The sequence below is a fragment of the Cyprinodon variegatus genome, unplaced genomic scaffold, assembly GCF_000732505.1.
Source record: "Cyprinodon variegatus isolate N-32 unplaced genomic scaffold, C_variegatus-1.0 Scaffold15, whole genome shotgun sequence".
NCBI lineage: Eukaryota > Metazoa > Chordata > Actinopteri > Cyprinodontiformes > Cyprinodontidae > Cyprinodon > Cyprinodon variegatus.
In genome coordinates, this window is record NW_015150468.1 from 104189 (window position 1) to 121988 (window position 17800).

Below are 17800 nucleotides of genomic sequence, written 5' to 3' on the forward strand. Positions count from 1 at the left end.
AAATGTCTTTTCAGTTCTTTTTTTTTTTTTTTGCCAGTGTTCCTGGAGATTAACAATCTGCTTTGAAGCACATATTGCACACGTCTTTATTGGGAGAATTCTGTTTAAACATTTGGCAATAGTCTAAGTATTACCTGCATCAAAGTGTTTAAGAACTTTTTGAATATGTTTAAAGTGAATATAGTTTCTACAAAAAGAAATGAAGCTCTGTCAACATGCCCATTTAAACAGCCAAAGGTTCCTTAAAGAAGGCTTATTGCGAAATTAAAAAAGGTGAAACTAAAAGTTTTCCATTTAAGGAGTTCTGGAGAGTCAATATTGATAGACAAAAAAATATATATATATCGTAAAAGTAAAATGTTTACATATTTCTCTTTTACAGTTTTGCTATAATTGCTCCAAGGGTGTTTTTTTCTCTCAGTTAAAGGCATGTTTTAGAGTCTCTACACTCCAGTTAACGATTATCAATTACAAATTAGTTGACGATTACTTCAATAATCGAATAATCGCGATTAATCCGATTAGTTGTTTCAGCCCTGATATAGATGCAAATGTTTGGTATAAAAGTAAAAAAATATATGTTAGACAGAGGCTAAAACTACATTACTGTCGCTGAATTATTATTTTTTTTAAATGAAGGAATATTCTGCTTTTTACATACTGTGATTGACATATGTTATTTCTTGCAAAGTAGATATAATTTTTAGAAATCTGGACAGAAGGTGTTTTTCCTCAGCTCATAGCTCTCATTTCTGAGAAAGATGTAGAGGAAGAAATGTTAAAAGAAAACAAACAGACACAAGCAAGGAGAAATGGATTATTATTTTCATCCATCAAAATAATAATTCCTGTAAAACACTGTATGCGGTTCAAAGGACGCATTAAGATCAATCCTCTAAATTACAGTCCAGATAACTCTATTAAATCAGTTTCAGTTTGTCCACCTTTCCTTTCTTGAAATAGATAAAATAAACTGACTGACTTTCAATTGCCAAAAACTCAAACAAACAGTTTGCTATTTTTGAACTTTGCTGCCATTTCAGTTACAAAATACAGTCAGAGTAAATTAGAACAAATATAATTTCATTAAGTTGCATCTCACAGTGATTAGGTGGAAATGGACGCCTGTTTGTTCTCCACTCGCCGTTGTTACAGCCAGCTGGTGAGGGCTTAGTGTTAAGCTGTTTCTAGTTTCCGCTCCAGCTCACCATCCTGGTGCCAGGACAGCTGATCTGAAAGGACATCACTGCCAAAAACGCTTCCTTTTTTTTTTTTTCAGCATCAACTGTCATAAATTTTTCCATCTGACATGTTTATGGCATCTCTCCAACTCAGTACTATACTGAGCATGTATGCAGACACAAACAGGGCTGTTCACAGAGATCTTAAACATTTAAAATTAAAACTCTTGTTTCTGTATGTTCAGAATGCCGAGGGAGACGGCCAGACACTGACTGAGGTCGATCTGTTTATTTCTACCCAGAGGATCAAAGTCCTCAATGCAGACACACAAGTAAGTACACCTGTCTTAACAGGAGCTGCTTCTTGAAGGTGCACTTTGTCAGTTTCAAAATGAATAATAAGGGAGTAGCAATTGGATTGCATAGAGGTTGTAAAACTTGGAGCTTAGCCACGAATTTCAGCTGCATCTTATGAAACCACGGCTTTTATCACTCAAATCTCAACAAGTCACTATGAGAGTTTCCTGTATAATCATGTGGAAATATATGTGCGGCACTACCTTTATTTGTGATATTCAGATAAATCACTGTTTCCAAACAGTTTATCCTTCAGATATTTATGCTGAGTTTCAACTAAAATAAAATCAGAATTTTTTGCAGAAAATGTTACAAAGTGAAGAATCTGTGTTCCTCAGAGCTGTTCACTGTGTTCACAGCAAAAAGATACATAGAAATTATATGGAAGCAGCAGATGATTTGTTTGTAACATTTTAACCTTATCTTTGGTTGGGCTCAGTGAGATATTTTCAGTGAGGTAACCTCCTGGTATAAAAAAAAAAAAAAAACTAAAGAACAAAAACAAAGTAACATGCTGCAATGCAGTGTCTGTCTCCCTCCCTTTTCCATCTGGTTGCCTCTGGTCCTGGCACTACTGCAAAATCGATTCAGTCCAAAAAAAAGTACTTATTTTCTGCAGTGGGAAGCTTTAAGCACTTTGCATTGGTGGTTCCCGAGTTGCACTCATTAAAGAATAACTCCAAAAGTGGGCTGGAAAAACAGCATCCATTAGATTCACATAATGAGGCTGTCACGGTGCTAATGAAATGAAGAAAACAGCAGAGAATTCATCTTATAATAAAAGATAAGCAATTAAAACCTCTGAATAAACACGCATTATTTAAAGTCTGTTCCTCTGAATTGTTATTTCATCAAAATATAATTCCCCATGCAATCTAATTTATCACACATGCCTTTTATTAACCTGGGTAAATAAATATAACACCATTAGAGTAGACTCAAGTTATTTGTCTGGGTTTTTGTACATAATATAAGATGAACATGATCTGCAGATAATCTGGTTTAGACTAGCATGGTATTGGGATGTAATTTGTTTATACAGCCAGATTAAAATAAAAAAAGACATTAAGATTCTGTTTGGATTGCCTTCTTTCCATGTTTTGCTCCACATGTATTACTGTATGTAGCTTTTTGAAACAATCATTAATTTAAAACAATCTTGATCATATTTGATCTTGTCTATCTGGTATTCTGTATGTTCTCCTAATTAAAGTGCATAAAAGGAATTTTAAACAACATAAATGTACTAAAAGGGACTTTTTATTCAAGAACAACACAAAAAGCATTAAATTGCTGCCATGATGGGTTCAGTGTTTGCTACTGTTTAATGCTTTAGTATTAAGGTTCAGGTTTATGAATGGAGTCTGAAGTTAAATTGTGATTTATGACATTTGCGTTGTTGTGCCCACAGGAAACGATGATGGACAATGCACTGCGCACCATCTCTTACATTGCTGACATAGGGAACATTGTGGTGCTGATGGCGAGGCGGCGGATGCCTCGAACGGCTTCACAGGACTGTATTGAGACTACACCTGGAGCGCCTGAGGCAAAGAAGCAGTACAAGATGATATGTCATGTCTTTGAATCTGAGGATGTAAGTGTCAAAGAGACAGTCGATATCTGGGGAAATGAATCTAGACATTTTAAGGCAAAACTTTATATATTTTTCCATCCAACTAATGAGAAATTCAAATATTTTTTACAGAGTTTTGCTTAAAGCAGGTATACAGCCAATGTTATCATGGCTTACTATCAGCAGTTTATTAAACATTACTGTGTAGCTTACTATAATGATTAGAGGGAACCACTGATCTGCATTAATAGGAACTGGCTGGGAACTTTTGATTTCTTTTAGTTTGTTTATTTTTTACCCCACAAGGCAGTTGTTTGCTTAACTGAAGCAGTTTTAGGAAGGCTTGGCAAAAGGAACAATGTTGCACCAAGGAGCCAGCAGCTCAGATTTTCTCTGCCAAGTGGTATAAAGGCTGGACTCCAATCTGTCCCCTCCTCATCTAATTTTGCAGCCAGAGTTTTCATGGAGGTATTCAGCTGCTTTTCCATTAGATTAGAAACTGTGTCTGTTGTTATGGCTTCATTGGCTGTAGGCACTGTTTACTGTTTTAGACTTTTAATGTTGTTTTTTCATGCAGAATTAATTCCCTGAATCAGTTTTGGACTTAATTGTTTGCAGAATCAATATATAGTATCGTATTGAACTTTTAGTTTCAGCTATATAAAAAATGATTCCCAATAAATGCACTTTTTATTCATTTTAACTATTAATATATTCTATGCCAATGTAATTAACTGCATATGCAATATAATGACAAAAAAACCAAAACTTTTTTTAATCACAGAGGCACTCAATTTTGGTCACATTACATTGACTTTCTTAAGTGGGTTTGCCTCCACAGAGAAGGGGAAAGAGAGTTACACTACAGTTTGTACTGTACTGTAACTGTACTAACTACTGTACTGATCCCTCCATGCAAGTAGAAGTCAAAACTTTTCCAAAATACTGGAACAGTAAAGTCCTTTGACAATGGACTGGGGACAAGTAAGTTTTTCAGGTCATGTAAACAATAAAACTCTGTGTCAAATATCTAGTGCCAAGGAAAATCAGAAAATCTGAATTAAGATTTTTGGGTAAATTATCTAACTCTATTCTATTGATTTCTTCCACAAAACTACATATATATTATTACATTCAATACGTTCTGAGCTTACATGCAATAACAGTTCTTAATTCAGTGCCTTGTATAACTCAGCACGGCTTCTATACACAGGTGCTACCGGGCCGTCTGACCACCATCAGTAAGCAATGTAGGCAAAGTGTTTTAACCAAGGAGACAGCAACACTGAAAGTCGGAGCTTGAATCAACAAGCTCCAGAATCCGACGCCACTGTCGTCCCAACCTGAATGAACCAAACTGAGCCGTGTGTTGACAAGGCAACCCTTGTTCATATGGGTAAAGTTTAACCTATAGGACAATTCTGATACTGTAGTAACTTATTCGTGACACAGGAGAAAATAACCTTAGATCACACAGCTGTGGTTTAAAAATGGATTTGAATAAAAAAAAAAAAACTTCTGATTTGTCATAATTATATGTTTATAGCTATTTTAAACAGAAAGAAAAGGGACTGGTTTTATCATCCACTACTTGCAATGTAGGACGAATGCAAGGTGAAAAATAACGATCGGGAGGCTTAGTTTGAGTGCAGCGTCTGTTTCTTTTGGGTAACATTAAATAGGATGTTATTGTAAATCATTTGATAATTTTAAACAAAATTAGCTTGGGTATGTTCTATTTTCCTTGCTGTAGTTTTCATTTACTCTGTCTGCTTCTAAGTAAGAAGCCCTCATAAATAAATGTCATCCCTCAATGAGAAAAAATAGCTTAGGAGGGTAAAGATCAATCTATTTTATGTGAGTGTATTCTTGGCAAACCCCATGGCCAGTGCTGCCACTGGAGGCTTTTCTGCCTGCTGATGAGCTAATATTATTAGCAATGCAGAGTAAATAAAAGAACAAAACCAGAGGCAAAAGATACGAGTTTTAAATATTGATTTTTTCATTTTTTTTATTAACAGGCCCAGCTTATTGCTCAGTCCATCGGTCAGGCATTCAGTGTGGCCTACCAGGAGTTCCTCAGAGCCAACGGCATCAACCCCGAGGACCTCAGTCAGAAGGAGTACAGTGATATCATCAACACACAGGAAATGTACAATGATGACCTCATTCACTTCTCCAACTCTGAAAACTGCAAGGAGGTCTGTGTGCATTAAAAGCATCCAAGTTTCTCTGCAGGTGTTCTTATCTGTGTCAGTGCAAAAAAAACAAAAACAAGAAACGCTTTGAGAATTTACAAGCAGCTGAGGAAATCCCACTCATACTGCAGGGCCATGAAATTACAGAACTGTTGTGGCTGTTTGCTAATGCGAGAGATAGGGGCAGATGTTACAGTAAAAATACACTCAGGGCATGTCAGCTCTTTCTGTTGAAGCAATGCCTCCTCTGTGTCCTGGAGGCTTCGGGAGATTTAGAAGCCATGAAAAATGCCTGCTTAAGGGTACACTGGAACACATCCTATTTTAGAAGCAAATTAGTCATTTGAAAGGATGGGAAAACTAGGGAAACTTGGAGTAGTATAGCTTTGTTGCTTCCTAATGGGCCAAAAACCATTTATCATCTCAGAGCTTCATGGTTATACTGGTAGTTTCACAATGTCAAAATAAATGTTTACTGAATAAAAGAAAGATGCCCAGAGAAGACATTTTATTCCAGATATTAAAGTAGTAAAGACTATTTGATAAAAATTTCCATGAATTTCCTTCATGATTTTAGGGTTTATTGCATAGATTGGATGAACAAGGCAGTATTTATATCAATTAGTCTTAGCGTTAGTATTGTGTCATAAGACAACTATTTAATAAGCTCTGTCTATGCTAATGAATTTGAATTTATGATTAAATATATCAAGTGGTGGAAAAAAAAAATAATATGTTTTCATGATATTGAGAATATTTTATTTAAGAAAATATACCAAGATGGGCCCCAAAGAAATCTTTAGAATCTCTGCTTTATTCTGAGAGAGGAGAAATAACGTAGTGAACAATCACTTTATGATGAAAGTGATTATCTGTTAAAACAAACATCTTAAACTCAAATGGGAATTTTACTAAGCAGTTTTGAATTTTACAATGTTTTAATAATATAAAGATTAAGAGTTTATTAAAGGAAGAGGGTAAGATCAGTAACTATTAAAACAGAGGTTTTAATAGGACTAATAACCAGCAACTGGATTTTCAAAGGAGCAGAGGGCTGATTTGATAAATGGTGGTAGAAACCTCAATGTAAAAATATAGGGTTATAAGAAATCAACAATATAAAAGTTTAAAAAAAAAAGCATGAGCTGAATATAAGAAGATTCCAGCAAAAGAAATATGACATGTAAAAATGTCACCTTGGAAATGTTCTGGTATTTATACCAATATTAATATGTTATGAAAAGAAATCTTGTTAAAATCCCCCTAAACCAGTTGCTCTGCCCCTTTAACCAATTATTAAAACCTTTTTTATGGATATATAGCATGTATTATCCTGCTAAACGAGACCATCCAGGCCATAAAGGAATAGTGTTTCCACATTCACCAGCTTCAGTTGGTCCATAACCCTGACAGGTATATTTTTAAAGCATCTTTGGTTTGACCAACATGGTTCATCTGACTGAAAGTAATGTTAAGGGTTTGGGATTTGCACAAAATGTGTCTACATGAGAATCATCCATGACCCTGTAACAAGTTCACCGTTTCTTTTTTGGATCACTATGAAACATAACCTACTGACCACTGCAGTGAGCACCCCATAAGCCTGGATCCAGTTATTCTGTCAACACAGTCTGCTGCTTGTTAAATTTGTTTCAGTTCTTACACATCTGCAATTTTCAAGCTTCAAATACATTTCAAACAAAATGTATAGTTAATACTTACTGAATCCCACCTACTTCCAGGTGCCATAATGATTAAAGAATATAGTTCTAAAAAAGTATTGGATGGAATATGTTTTTAAATGTTATGATAAGTGTATTCCAAATCTATGATAACGATTCATTCAGTGTCAATTTTCCAGCAAATGACAGCCCACTATGAGAAATAGACACCAAAGGAATTCAATGCAACTTTTGTGGTGTTTGATGTAATAAGAGCGCAAAACAACATGCAAATAAATGGGTTTTATACAGTGTAATATCAAATCAGACCAGCTTAGACTAACAGTTATGTGGAGTAAATTCTAGCCTTATGGCTACCTCTGCGCACAAGCAAAGTTGTATAACTAATTTTTTAGTAGAGTTACAAGATCTGTTGCAGAAGTAGATAAACAGTCCTAAACTAAATTCAATACTATATCAAAAAAATATAAACTCATGAGAGCATTCAATGAATAAAATCTTTCCAATGCTGAGGACAGCTGTGCAGTAAAGCATTTTTTAAACACCCTATTATTATAACATGGATTGTAAATAAATAATTTATAAAAAAGAAATTGTTGTTTAACTGTTTTGCTATAAATTGCAAGCACCTAAAAATCTTCAAAGCTTTTATTATAGACATTGCTACAATAGAAGTTCCTGAAATGAGGACCTTGAAGTTGTACAGGGGTAAGTAGCCTATTGTGCTAAACTATCAAATTATAAAACTCTGAATAAGTTGTAAATATTTTGCTTCAGTTTTAATTCATGTAATATTTTCAGCTTTTGAAACTTTAAAATGCCTTTCTGCTTTTTATAAGTGGGTATTGAGGCCAAAGGGCCAAGAGAGAGAAGTAATTTTTGAATCGATTCTCGCAGTGTCAAATGTCCAGCGGATGTTAAATTAACCCAGTGAGTTTAGGAGATCAAGGTGCATCACTGCCTTAATGCAACATTTCGATAAATCCAACGTTGCATGGCATTGATTTACAGTCATGCCCACAACAGTCTTATACAACCAGAGATAATAATCCTCCACAGCACAAACAGTATTACTAAATCACTGACTGCTTATTTTTAAGCCCTGTCACTTCAGCTCAGAGCTCCAGGATTGTGATTCCAGCTCTAATTCCTGTAGGAGAGCTTGAAATGATCAACTGCCTGTTTGCTGTGTACATTAATGAGTTATTCTTCACATTTTTAGATCGTTTGCTGGTAAAAGGAATGAAACTAAAATCTTCTACCACAGATTTTGATGGAGAGAAACCCAGCAGGCAGCTGTGATATTTTTAATAAACCTGTAATCCTTTGCAGTTTCTCTGAACTCACTCAGGTCTTCAGTGATGTAGTTCTAATTTGAGGCGGGTCTGTTGCAGATGAAGCCCAAAAAGTGACCAATGAAGTGTCTCTCCACAGCTGGTGCTGGAGAAAAGCAAAGGGGAGATCCTGGGTGTGGTGATCGTGGAGTCGGGCTGGGGCTCCATCCTGCCAACAGTTATCTTAGCCAACATGATGAATGGTGCACCAGCAGCTCGATCTGGCAAGCTCAGCATTGGAGACCAGATTATGTCCATTAACAACACCAGCCTCGTGGGGTTGCCTCTTGCCACCTGTCAGGGAATCATTAAGGTGCAAGACACTTCTTAAATATTTTACCTTTTCATAACTAGACTGGATAAAAATCTTCAAGTACATAGAAAAGCTCTAATGTTTGTCCACTTCTCTGTTAAAGGGCTTAAAGAACCAGGTTCAGGTAAAAATGAACATCGTCAGCTGCCCTCCGGTTACCACAGTTCTCATTAAGAGACCTGATCTGAAGTATCAGCTGGGTTTCAGCGTCCAGAATGGCATCGTAAGTTGTTTAATAATTATATTGTTTGAGTTTTTCCCCCTGCAGACAAAATGCTTACACTATGCACACATTTATACTACAGAGGATGAATCCGTACTGCTTTTCCAATCTCACTTTTTTTATTTGATATGCTATGGAAAGACAATCTGCTTCTTCGTAGATTGTTCTGTTTCTCCTTTATGTGACTTTATTTACCTATGGTGAAGGTTCTGTGTATGTTCTACCCTGCAGATATGCAGCCTGATGCGGGGTGGCATCGCTGAGCGAGGCGGTGTCCGCGTGGGTCACAGGATTATAGAGATCAACGGCCAGAGCGTGGTGGCTACAGCACATGAGAAGATTGTTCAGGCGCTCTCCAACTCTGTTGGCGAGGTTAAACCTATACACACACAGACACAGAAGGATTTTAACTTCCATATAACCATTTAAAATGTATTACAAATTTAGTGTCATTTTAGCAGATACTATGCCTATTTGTAGTCAAATATGTTGTAAACAGGCTGTGTATATAAGAAATATGGAATACAGACATAATACTGGGGGTAAAAAGGGCCACAATCCCTAAAAAGCAACATTTTAAATGAATATTTATATTTCTAACAAAAGAAAGAGATGAGAATTGAGATTTCTCTGATTTCAAAACTCACCGAAAGCTCCTTTTGATTCTGCCAGTAAGATTTTCTATGTAATTTACTAATGATTTCATGAAAAATATTCATTTTCAGGATATAAACAAAGAGTAGAAAAATAATAACTTCAGTAAACCCTACATCCACAGTTCGACCTAATATTATTCAACCCCCTTTGAAATGTTTTGACGTCTTTTTAGTTAAAATACTTGAAAAAAAACCCAAATATAATCAAAATAAAATAGATACAATCTAACTTAAATACAACACTTAATCCAAAATTCAGTAAATGCCATCATCACTGAATGTTGATGTCCAAAAAATTTGATTTTTTTTTTTTTTTGGACATCAAAAAGTGATGTCCAAAATGTGTTTCAAACACTTCATGACATCAAAAAGTGCCATGAAATTTTCATGAAAGTTCATTACATGATCATGAACTCAAAAGGGAGTTTATGAATGCAACCAATGACTTATACTTGAAATAGAGTAAATCAAATTCCTGGACTGCTGATGGTAAAGTTTCATTAGAATCAAGGAACAAAGCTGGTTCAAGAAATAGTGCAAAATATGCAGAAAAGTTACTAGTTTCCACAAAAATATAATAATGGCAAAAAAAGATATCAAAAGTCCTAAATGTTCCTTAACGTATGCCTGTGACCATTGTTGCATCTCAGTTTCAGTTTGTAAAGTAGTTCCAGAGGTAAATGATCATGAAAAAGTGGAGGATGATGTTTTTCCCGGTGGATCAATTAAATAAGTGGTCCTCCTAAATGTCAATCATTCTGGTAAGATGTTTACATCCTACGTACTTGTCCCAATTTTCACTTATCGGTGGTGAGTCTGACATAGTGGAAAAATTGCTTTTGGAAAGTAAGTTTGTATGAGTGATATAAACAGCAACTTTTAAACAGAAGGGGAAATGGGCTCCTGCATGCTCTCGCACACGTTTGTGTTCCCTCTTAGGAGCAGGTACAGGGTTGTGCATGTGCATTTTTTTATTTAAAGTGGAGAGGGCGGATATTTTTTTTTTTTAAATCCTCCACTTTACCTTTAATTGAATTAATTTAAGTTATTTGAACATTTCTATTATATTGAATTCTGATCCCTATTTGCACCAAAGGAAATAATCTAAGTGAATCTATCTTAATATGATCCCACACCAAAATAACTCTTAAGCTACCGGCTGTAAATGGTGATTTACTGCAGACATAAATATCCATCATAAAAATATGTTTTAAACCATTGATTGAAAAGGAGTTAAAAAAAAAACTGTAATGCATAGTGGCTGCTAATTGATTAGTGTCATTTCAAAACCTTTGTACTCAGTCAGGTACCAAACTATCAGAACTGGAAATTGATTGGAGAAATTAGTTGCATCCTTTAAGTACATGTAACAGTAATGTTTTCTGTTGTTATGGTATCTTTGAATCTTTGCTGCTTTCTTCTCCATCCAGATCCACATGAAGACCATGCCAGCGGCCATGTTCAGGCTTCTAACTGGACAGGAGACGCCCATGTATATATAAGCAGCTGGGATTCATAAGGTGGACAGGAAGGAGGGCATTTATCCTGCAGCCCAAAACTACTAGCAGATTTAGCCACCAGGAGGACGACCATGCCTCCCCACAGATTTTTGTTTTGTTTTGACCTTTTTGGGTTGAAGTTATTTCATCCTTTTTCACATGTCTGTGCTATTTGCAACTGCTATTTGATGTAAGATGTTTCACCCTTCTGACCAGCTGAAGAGGAAGCATGTGCATATGTTTTGACTGTTGTTAATTTATTTGTCCTGTCCTTGATAACTTTTTGGTTCCTTCAGTGAAACAGTGTGGATAGAGTTAACGCTTGAATATGTCCCAGTTTTTTGTTTGTTTTTTTAATCCATATAATGCAATATAACGTCTTAAACTTTTTTTGTAAGCTTTTGCTGTTAATTTATTTCTCATGTAGATACACACTTTGCTCATTTTACAAGGGAAGGCAGCTGCTGCTAAAACCACTTCTGCACTGTAAATATTCCAGCGATGATGGCAGACCACAATGGTGGCTAAGGCACAATTAGATCTGAAATATCATGTTAAGTTTCCATTGATGAGGGTGGCAACTTATGTGTTTGAATAAGCCAAGCTAATGTACTGTATGTGTGAATCAAAGCAATGCCCACAGCAGGGGTTTATGGGAGAAACGCCATATCCTGTTTAATTTCAAGGCAATATACAAATTCAACCTCTTTAAAACAAGTTTTTTTTGTTTGGTTTTTTTTTTACATTTACATGTAGTTGAGAAAAGTTGCTTTTTTTATCAGGTTCAATGTGCGAATAATGTTTTCTTCCTGCTCTTGCCTCTATTACGCTCATCTCTGGAGTTCTGACTGAAACTCGCTAACTAATGACTGGGCTGTGAATGTAAATGTGTTGTGTGAGCCGTCTCATTGCCATAACGCAGTATTAGAATGTCTGTACATAAAAATGAAAATTGTCTAGTGTTGTGTTCATGTTAAGGAACAAAACACAAAGGTTTAGTCTCTGATAAACATCCACCAGACTTCCATTGGACCCTGGGCTTCTGTGGAACAAAGCGAGAGAAATGTGAATCACACACACTGTGATTGGGGAAAAAAAGTTTCTTACCATGGAGTTACAGTTTAGCAACATAGTGTAGTAAATTTTATCCGTATGAACATTATCTGTGTGCATGCCTCGTAAAAAGTAGTTTCTCATGTTATTGTGGCAAGACAATAAAATTCTGAGCTGAACCTTGATTTATTCATCTGGCTGAATTAATTGCACTCTGAACGTCTAACTGCAGTTCTAATAAACAATGACAGTACCCAGAAAAACAGGAGTAAAGATCCCACAGACCCTTATGAGTATTAGTAAAATTTTATAATCAGCTACTTGGTAAAGACCGTTGTTAACGTCATAAACCAAGTCTAAATTTTTTAAATAATAGAAATAGTTATGCTATTAATATATGGGAGAGAAGGATTAAAAAGCAATATAAGTTATATACATTCATTAAATTTATTCAATTAGTAAATTGCAAAATTTTAAATTTCTCCAAAGCAGAAGAAATCTCTCCATAAACCCTGAATGTAGAATGCTTCTGACAGGAAGTAATTCGATCTGAAAAACTCAAACGAGCAAAGAAAAGACAATTAGAGGAATTTGTTTTGATACAATCACTTTAGTCTTTGGCACTCTGACCTCAGCGGGAAACATTAGAGATGAATTTTTTTGATATGCATAAACAGGAGTAAACATTAGGGATGAATTCCCCCTTCACGCTTGGGGAAAATATTCCACATGATGAGCAAGCATGAGGCTATGATGAGCAAGCATGAAGTGACAGTGGAGAGGAAAAACTCCCCATTGGAAAGAAACCTCTGGCAGAACCAGGCTCAACATGAGACAGAGAACATAGTAAGACTCCGGGAGTAATGACACTCTGATGAAGCTTTAGCTACGATGGTGGAAGTGGGTTGAATCTGAGTCATCTGAATCGAAGTCAGCCATAGCGCAACCACTGCCTGCGCTTTGGGTATCAGATGGAGTTTTGGATTGGAGACCTTTTAAGATGAACTCTTGATGCTGATTTAGCTTTTGTGGAGGTATGATTCAACGCTGATTAGCTTGTGTCGGATGAGGCGAAGTAATGAGTTTATTCAGTTGAACTTCCGCTTATTAAGTTTTTCAAAAGGCCCGACTACAACTTCCTTACTGAATGGAGAAAAAAAAAAAAAAAACGTACATCTGAATTTTCCAGGCGGGTTGATTGTGGGCTTTATTATACATCCAAAGAAATGTCAATGAAATCACTGAAAAAAATAAAATATATACATATATATCAGAAATGGACCCATCCAGATTTCTAATAAAATATTATCAGCGCTGTTCATGGGGAACTATAGATGGATGATTTGAACATTGATTTGTGCCTCCTCCCATCATCAAAGATTCAAACAATAGAAATAAAATAATGCCTATTGATTAACAAGTATAGATCAGGGTATTACTATCTAGTAAAAAGTGTTTATTAAATTATCAAAATGCAGCGATAAAGAAAGTCAAAACAGACTTAACACTTAACTCTACTTCTAATATTTATAATGACATTTCCAGTTTTTGAATTTTTAAAACAATCTGACAATTTCTACACTTTGCAATAAACTTCCAATTTAAGTCAAGCCAAAATAAAAGCTGTAAGGCTTTAAACAGAGAAGATCTGCTTTCCTATTTTGACATAAACCTCAGATCATCTCCCTACTGTTTTAAATTCACAGATATAGTAGAAGAAACCCACCTAACAATCTGCAACTTCATTTCCTGGTTCAAATGCTTTCTCAGTATTCTTTTCTGAACATCTAGTGCCCCCTACAGCTAAAAATGGCTAGTGCAACTCTTGCAGACAAAACAAAGCACTATAAATTCACATAAACAACATTGCTCAATGGTTTATTACATACTGTAAATCCCAAACATGCATGCAGCTTTCAGAGCAGAAAGAATTAAACAGTGCCATCAGAAGATAAAAGTCTGATAAACTGCTTCCAGGTGTCTTTTACAAAGCTCTGATTAGAGTGTTTTCTTTTGAACTTGTGTTTGTTATCTTTCTGAGGCCAGAGTCCACTCTGTGACTGTCACGCAGTGTCCATCTCAGCAGATCTGTTTGGCTTCACTACAGAGGATAGATTCATGGGTTCTGGTCATTTTTATCACACTTTAACATGACCTTTATCCCAAGACCCTGTCGCGTGGTCTCAAATGCCTGCACAGCCTGCTCCAGTGGAAAGCGGTGGGTCACAAGAGGCTTCACATTTACTTTACCGGATGACAACATAGCGATAGCCATCGGCCAGCTGCAACAAACCAAACGAATGTTTTGTCAGATTCTATGTGATACAAAACATTGTCATGTAATTCAAGTAATATGCTTGAACCATTATCATCTGGGCTAAACAGAAGTATTTCCTCACGTGTTGCAGTAGCGAAACACTCCTCTGATGTCCACTTCTCTTACAGCAGCGTTGACGAGAGGAACGGTAGTCATCGGAGCACCGAGGCCCACCAGCACCACTACACCTCCTGAGCGCGTTGCCTGAGAGGCAGTTAAAACTTTAGTTATTGTAAGGATGTCATGCTTTTTTTTTTTTTTTTTATAACTTAACCTAAATCACAGAAAAACAGGCAATAAAAAGTAATAGATTGGAGACATCAATATAGCACATTTTGTTTATAGAAACGCCTTAACCTCTAATAAAATAATTTACTAAAATAAGACTTGCAAAACACAAGCAAGTCAAATGATATTTTATCCATTCTGCTGTATAAGACAGCGAGAAGCAAGCTAGCACTATATTTCTGCTCTTTCTTAATGTGTGATTGTTGTTATAATTTATGATTTAACAGGGGATTTACATAAAGGGCAGTTTGAATGCAGCTCTCCACTCCAGTGCATTCAATGGTGATCTCAGGCTGAGCTCCCAGGATTTCCTCCACTTTCTTTGCCAGCTCCTGGGGTCCGTCATCTTTTTTCACTGTCAGCTGGAAGTCTGCACCTAGTTCCTTGGCCATCTCCAGGCGCTCTTTGAACAAATCTAAAGACAGCTGCAGGTGTTGAATTCTATATATATATATATATATGTATTTTTTTTTGTTATTATTTGATCGAGTTGTTTTGGGTTGTTCTTACCAGTGATGATGACTTTTGAAGCCCCCATTGCCTTGGCTACAAGCAAGCTAACCAATCCAATGGGTCCTATAGGAAAGGAGACACATTAATAATGTAAATAAACTTACTATTTTCTGGGGTTAAAACATGTCTTCATAAGCTTTAGTTCACAAGATAAAACTTAGAACAATTGAAACCGGGTCATTTAAATTCTGTTTTTCCACGATTTTTTTTATTCTATTGACATATGAAATCAGACAAAACTTTTTATACCAACATCAAAATAATTAGACTAATTTTTTTAATTAATAATCTCTACAAAATAAGAGACTTACATAAACTAAGATAGCTACCTTTAAACAGTTTTGGAAAGCACAAATGAGGATGTCATTATTCTACAAGCTATTTGATGGGTTGTTAAAATTATTTTAAATAAATGGACCCATGTGGTTGCATTTTAAGACAAAACCCAATGTTGTCGTTCTTTGGCATATTGGTAAAAATCAAAAGAAATCAGCCATGATATCAGGAAGAAAATTTCAAACTTCAAAGAATAGTCAGCATGAGCGGAAAAACAGCATGTGGAAACAATAATAATAATAGTAACGTAACTTCTAAAGACACCAGGTGGAAAGTTAAAGCTTGGATATATGTGGTTATTTTAAATGAACAATGATGTGAAACACAGACTAATTAATTTTAAAAGAATAAACTCGACAAAGGCAGTGTGATCATAACACAACTCCCAACTAGGTACATCAGGAGACATAAGCCTTATTTAAAGGAGAAGCTTGTTTAAGGATACCCAAAACCACAAAACAGGGTTCAATTGGTTTAGCTCAGTCTTTTTTAAAACATTAAGAGCAATTGTCCTGGATAGGTGTACAGAAAAAGTTAGAGTAAGTCAGGTTGCCTTCCAATTTAAGGCTATTTTGTAGTTGCCATGACCTGGATGACGGAGATTTTCTGCAAATACCCACAAAATTTGACCTTATTCTACCAGTTACTAAGGCTAAGATAAATTATCTCAAAAAGAAAATAAAGGTTTAGTCTGATTTAATGCCCAATAGTGAAGGAAAAGTAGTTATGTAAATAGTTTGTTGCATATTTACAATCAAGTTCCAGTTCAAATCAAGAAGAAAATGAATTGGGATTTTCATTATGATAAATTTTTACTTGCTCTATCTTTTGTTGTGTCTCATGGGTGTGGCCATACGATTCCTAACCTGAAAAGGCCTGTTAGGACCATCTGTATGCACAGCTCTTGCATTCCACTGAAATTTCTCTATGGTGGAATTTTACTAGACAACTTTAGTGAGCTAAATGGCTCTTGCTCGGTTTTTACCTGCACCACAGATGAGTACGGTACTGCCAAGGCTGACCCCAGCCCGGCGACAGGCATGAATTCCCACAGAGAGTGGCTCGATGAGTGCACCCTCCTCGAATGAGACACTATCAGGCAACCTATGCAGACACACAGAAAGAGATAAGACGGGGTATATGCAGAGATTAGGCAAGAGAGTCAGCTAGCAGTTAGTTATTAAGTAAGGTCTGATGCAATGCTTTGCAGCATTGAATAAACAGGTACTTGTAGCAAAAATTGGCATTGTGGGTGTAATATCTGCACAAGTTTCCATCATCTGGCGGTGTGGCGCAGAAGAAGATGGTGGGGGACAGGTTATATTTTCCTCTTTTAAAAAACTCATCCATCTCTCGGGGTACCCCAGGCTCAATGGCCACTCTGTCACCTGGAAAATTACAATTGTACTGCTTATGTAACAACAGATATGGAAACTGATTAGAGTACTGCAAAAGATAAAGATGTTTTAAAAGGAGTAAAAGTTGAATGTTCAGAGGGAGGTACATGCCTATCTTTAAAAGCATGCATAAAGTAAAATAAAACTTTTCTGTGAGTATAAAGACAATTCTGACCAACATGCATTCAGGTTTACCTGGTTTAAGGTGTGTGACCGCTGATCCGACCTTCACCACCCTCCCTGCAGCCTCGTGCCCCAGGACCATGGGTTTCTGGAGAACAAAGTCCCCGATTCGGCCATGCTGCCAGTAGTGGACATCTGATCCACAGATTCCCACTGAGTGCATCTGAAGCAGCACTTCTAAACACCAACAAGACACGAATGACAACGAGATGCATTATTTGTGACAAAACCAGTTCTCCTAATGCTTTTTATTTACATTCATATTCTAAATCTTCACAGTAATGTGCATTAACTGACACCACCTGAGAATAATTGCTCTTTGTTTACCATTAGGTCCTGGCTCTGGAACTGGACGATTTTCCTATTGAAGAAACAATAAGCTGCAGTTTACTTTGCTTTTTTTTTTTCTTTTTCGTTAAAGTTTGTGTTCGCTTTCTTACCAGCCTGAGGTCTCCTTTAGCATGCAACACCACGGACAAATTTTCCTGAGCCATGACAGAATCAACACCGGACAGGTGAAGGTGGAGGAACAACCCGAAAGGCCAGACAAGTATGCAACCTTTTCCTGTATTCACCAGTTAGTTCAAACAGCTCGGGCAACTAGCAGTGGGCAGGTGTTATGCCGAGAAATGCATGCCTGCCGAGAATTGCATCCCCTCTCGCGGGAGCGCGCGTCGCTCTAAACTCTCGTATA

The 17800-nt window shown here is 36.4% G+C and overlaps 3 protein-coding genes across 5 annotated transcripts in view; 1 reads left to right on the top strand and 2 right to left on the bottom strand.

Moving 5' to 3' along the window:
* The window catches only part of LOC107091034 (amyloid beta A4 precursor protein-binding family A member 2-like), a 54097-nt gene extending 41846 nt beyond the window's left edge, over nt 1-12251 (top strand). For all 3 annotated transcript variants that reach the window (XM_015384742.1, XM_015384759.1, XM_015384751.1), the window contains 7 exons: nt 1427-1513; nt 2950-3135; nt 5136-5315; nt 8429-8641; nt 8745-8864; nt 9096-9236; nt 10951-12251. In XM_015384742.1, the coding sequence (XP_015240228.1) occupies nt 1427-1513; nt 2950-3135; nt 5136-5315; nt 8429-8641; nt 8745-8864; nt 9096-9236; nt 10951-11022 (999 nt within the window). In that variant the 3' untranslated portion in view covers nt 11023-12251. The remainder of the gene's footprint in view (nt 1-1426; nt 1514-2949; nt 3136-5135; nt 5316-8428; nt 8642-8744; nt 8865-9095; nt 9237-10950) is intronic.
* A 1001-nt stretch (nt 12252-13252) lies between these two features.
* On the bottom strand, nt 13253-17786 carry sord (sorbitol dehydrogenase). The gene is made up of 9 exons (XM_015384070.1): nt 17547-17786; nt 17434-17467; nt 17119-17283; nt 16755-16914; nt 16512-16630; nt 15188-15253; nt 14914-15092; nt 14472-14593; nt 13253-14354 (listed from the first exon to the last, which is right to left on the bottom strand). The coding sequence occupies exons 1-9, from the start codon at nt 17598-17600 to the stop codon at nt 14189-14191; spliced, it is 1065 nt and encodes a 354-aa protein (XP_015239556.1). The 5' UTR covers nt 17601-17786; the 3' UTR covers nt 13253-14188.
* LOC107090733 (axonemal dynein light intermediate polypeptide 1-like) overlaps nt 17685-17800 on the bottom strand; it is a 7473-nt gene continuing 7357 nt past the window's right edge. The window contains exon 4 of the mRNA XM_015384294.1: nt 17685-17706. Within this exon, the coding sequence (XP_015239780.1) occupies nt 17685-17706 (22 nt within the window). The remainder of the gene's footprint in view (nt 17707-17800) is intronic.

Excerpts from the sequence above, each read along its gene's own strand:
- sord (XM_015384070.1), bottom strand. The coding sequence starts at position 17,600 with ATGGCTCAGGAAAATTTGTCCGTGGTGTTGCATGCTAAAGGAGACCTC. Across the intron at positions 16,915-17,118 it reads GGTCACACACCTTAAACCAG|GTGACAGAGTGGCCATTGAG; the intron begins GTAAACCTGAAT and ends GTAATTTTCCAG. Across the intron at positions 14,594-14,913 it reads GCATTCAAACTGCCCTTTAT|GCAACGCGCTCAGGAGGTGT; the intron begins GTAAATCCCCTG and ends ACTGCCTCTCAG.